At 37.5% G+C, this 3121-nt stretch overlaps 1 protein-coding gene across 1 annotated transcript in view; it reads left to right on the plus strand.

Annotated features, from left to right (window-relative positions):
- Nucleotides 1–168: 168 nt before the first annotated feature.
- The window catches only part of LOC116377884 (kinesin heavy chain-like), a 7634-nt gene continuing 4681 nt past the window's right edge, over nt 169–3121 (plus strand). Inside the window, exons 1-5 of the mRNA XM_031839643.1 lie at nt 169–316; nt 859–907; nt 998–1053; nt 1148–1235; nt 1766–1890. Coding sequence (XP_031695503.1) covers nt 179–316; nt 859–907; nt 998–1053; nt 1148–1235; nt 1766–1890 — 456 coding nt within the window. The 5' untranslated portion in view covers nt 169–178. The remainder of the gene's footprint in view (nt 317–858; nt 908–997; nt 1054–1147; nt 1236–1765; nt 1891–3121) is intronic.

Genomic DNA, 3121 nt, shown 5'->3' on the forward strand with positions numbered 1-3121 from the left:
TTAAAACACTCAGGTGTGTGTTATGTATATTATTTTATGTTATATTATTGTTAAAACACTCTCAGGTGTGTGTTTTGTATATTATTTTATGTTATATTATTGTTAAAACACTCTCAGATGTGTGTTTTGTATATTATTTTATGTTATATTATTGTTAAAATACTCTCAGGTGTGTGTTATGTATATCATTTTATATTATATTAATTTTCAGGGGAGTCTGCACGACCCTCGTTTGATGGGAATCATCCCTCGTATCTCCAGAGACATCTTTGATCACATCTACTCTATGGATGAAAACCTGGAGTTTCACATCAAGGTGATGATGTCATCTGTACACTGATGACATCATCAGTCACATCAAACTAAAACCACAAAATATGATGTATTCAAACACTTTATTGTTTAAATTCATCCAGTCTATTATATAGATTTGTCCCGCAGTAAACTGCAATTAAAATAAATATGATACATAAGTCAATATCAACATAAACATAAACACATGACTACACATTGACATTTTTACAAACAAGAAATTATTAAATATTATTAATGTGTTTCATCTCTGCTTTAAGAAATTAATTCACACACTACATATTTCAAACACATTCTTTCTGGAGCTTCTTCTTCTCTTTTATTGCTCTTGTTGAGGTTATTTATGTATTTACATCAGAATTTGTCTTAAAAAGTCAAATCTGATCTGTGATTAGATCCCGCAGAAAATCACAGATATCTTTACAGATATTGCTTCAGCCTCTGGAAAACATGTATAGAATAATAACTAATCATATATAATGTAATATAATTAAATTTTGCATATGTATGTTTCTACATAATGAAACATGTCTCTTTTCTCTGCAGGTCTCTTATTTTGAAATATATCTGGATAAAATCAGAGACTTACTGGACGGTGATGATGATATTTAAAATCTATATTTTTAAACACAAACAATATTGATGAATGAAATTCAGGTGCTGACTGATGTGATTCATGTTTCAGTGTCAAAGACAAACCTGTCGGTCCACGAGGACAAAAACAGGGTTCCTTTTGTGAAGGTATCTTTACTTCCTATAGTACCAGTACTAGAGTATAAGCGCTGCAGCATCAGTACTACAATAACAAATTTTGCTGATGTGTATTTTCTTTCAGGGCTGCACGGAGCGTTTTGTTTCTAGTCCTGATGAAGTGATGGACGTCATTGACGAGGGAAAAGCCAACCGACACGTCGCCGTCACCAGTGAGTCTGGACTTCTACTACTAGTAGTACTACTTCTACTACTACATTACATTACAGACATTTAGCAGACGCTTTTATCCAAAGCGACTTACAATTCAGATTTGGGATGAAGTGTCTTGCTCAAGGACACATCAACATGCGACTAGCGGAGTCTGAGCCGGGGATCGAACCACCGATCCTCTGATTGAAGGACGGCCCTGCTATCCACTTAGCCACAGTCAACTACAGTACTACTACTACTAGTACTATTACTACTACTACTACTACTACTATTATTATTATTACTACTACTACTACTACTGCCACTACTATTACTATTACTACTACTATAACGTATTTACTACAGATATATATAGATTTATAATGTATTTACTATGAACATATGGGTATTCATAACGTATTTCCTATGGTGGTCCTGTGGTAGTACTATGATGTACTTCCTGCGGTGGCCCTGTATTAGTACTATGATGTACTTCCTGCGGTGGACGTGCTGTAGTACTATGCTGTACTTTCTTCTGTTCCTCCTGCAGACATGAACGAGCACAGCTCTCGCAGTCACAGTATTTTTCTGATCAACATCAAGCAGGAGAACATGGAGACGGAGCTCAAACTGTCGGGGAAACTCTACCTGGTGGACCTTGCAGGCAGCGAGAAGGTCACAATGCTTCACCATACTCACTTTATTGATTTATTGATTATTATTGAGTTATTGATCCGAGCTAAATATATCCACTAATAAGATATGTAACTGAAAACGGAGCAGTAATCAATAACAAACACAATATGTGATTATCATTGATGACATCATTACACACTGATTAGTTGATTAATGGATGGGACTATAAAAGAACAGATCATGATGAGTTTCTTATATATATGTATATATATATATATATCAGTGGTGGGTCGTCAGGGCCTGCAAGGCCTTCTCTGCTGGCCTAAACAGAATCACAAAAGTTATAGCTATTTTTTAATTTAATAATTTTTCATAAATACACATGTATTATAATAGTTTTTCCCATTATCTTATGTTCTCATTGCACAGCTACTGTCTTCCTCAGTTGCTCTGCTTCCAGTGCAGCTTGTTTTAAGTAGAGCTTTTATCCAATCAGATCTCACCTCTGTGTCTCTAGGTAAGAAGAGAGGCCCGAGGCCTGCAGACTCACAAGTGAATCCATGTGCAGTTTAAGTGAATGGGGACGATATTGTTGATTGTCATATTCTTCAACCAATCAGATCTTTAGTTTGACATGTTGGGCGTATTCTTTGACGTGTCAGCACCTGCTAGCTGGCCTACAAGTACGTCAGCATTACGTGCAGCTCAGTGTCCATGTACAGCTCTGCCGCGAGGTGCAGATTGTGCTGTGATTGGTCAGTGGGCGAGCACGTGACTATCGTGAAACGAAACTTAACAGCAGAGGCTTAGTTGGGTAGTGAATCACATCACGTGATGCAGCTCAGCCAATCAAATATGGGCATTCTGACTGAGTGAGATGCACCACACACCATGACACGGGGCTGAGACGAGGAAAGACATTGCAGATCAGTACGTACAATGTTCAAGTTGTGAAAGTAAAATTATAAGACGATCTCTTTGGGCCACGACTTGTCATTAAGGAATGATGGTGGGTCCCACAGCCAGACCAACTGAGAACCACTGTCCTCCATGAGCGCAGAAAACATTATATTTTCCTGAATATAAGCTTCTGCATTTTTCAAATGCTCTAGTACTATTCAAACGTATTGTAAGCCTCGTACCGAACGGTTTAATACGTACATAGTTACAGCCTTAGAAACGAATAATAACTGTGGCGCCATCATGTGGTTATAAGGTGGTATTTCAGCTGCAGGGCAACAGTGAAGGCCTAGGTATAAAATGCATGGCC

Source organism: Anarrhichthys ocellatus, unplaced genomic scaffold (assembly GCF_004355925.1).
Source record: "Anarrhichthys ocellatus isolate YVR2014 unplaced genomic scaffold, GSC_Weel_1.0 scaffold1804, whole genome shotgun sequence".
Classification (NCBI taxonomy): domain Eukaryota; kingdom Metazoa; phylum Chordata; class Actinopteri; order Perciformes; family Anarhichadidae; genus Anarrhichthys; species Anarrhichthys ocellatus.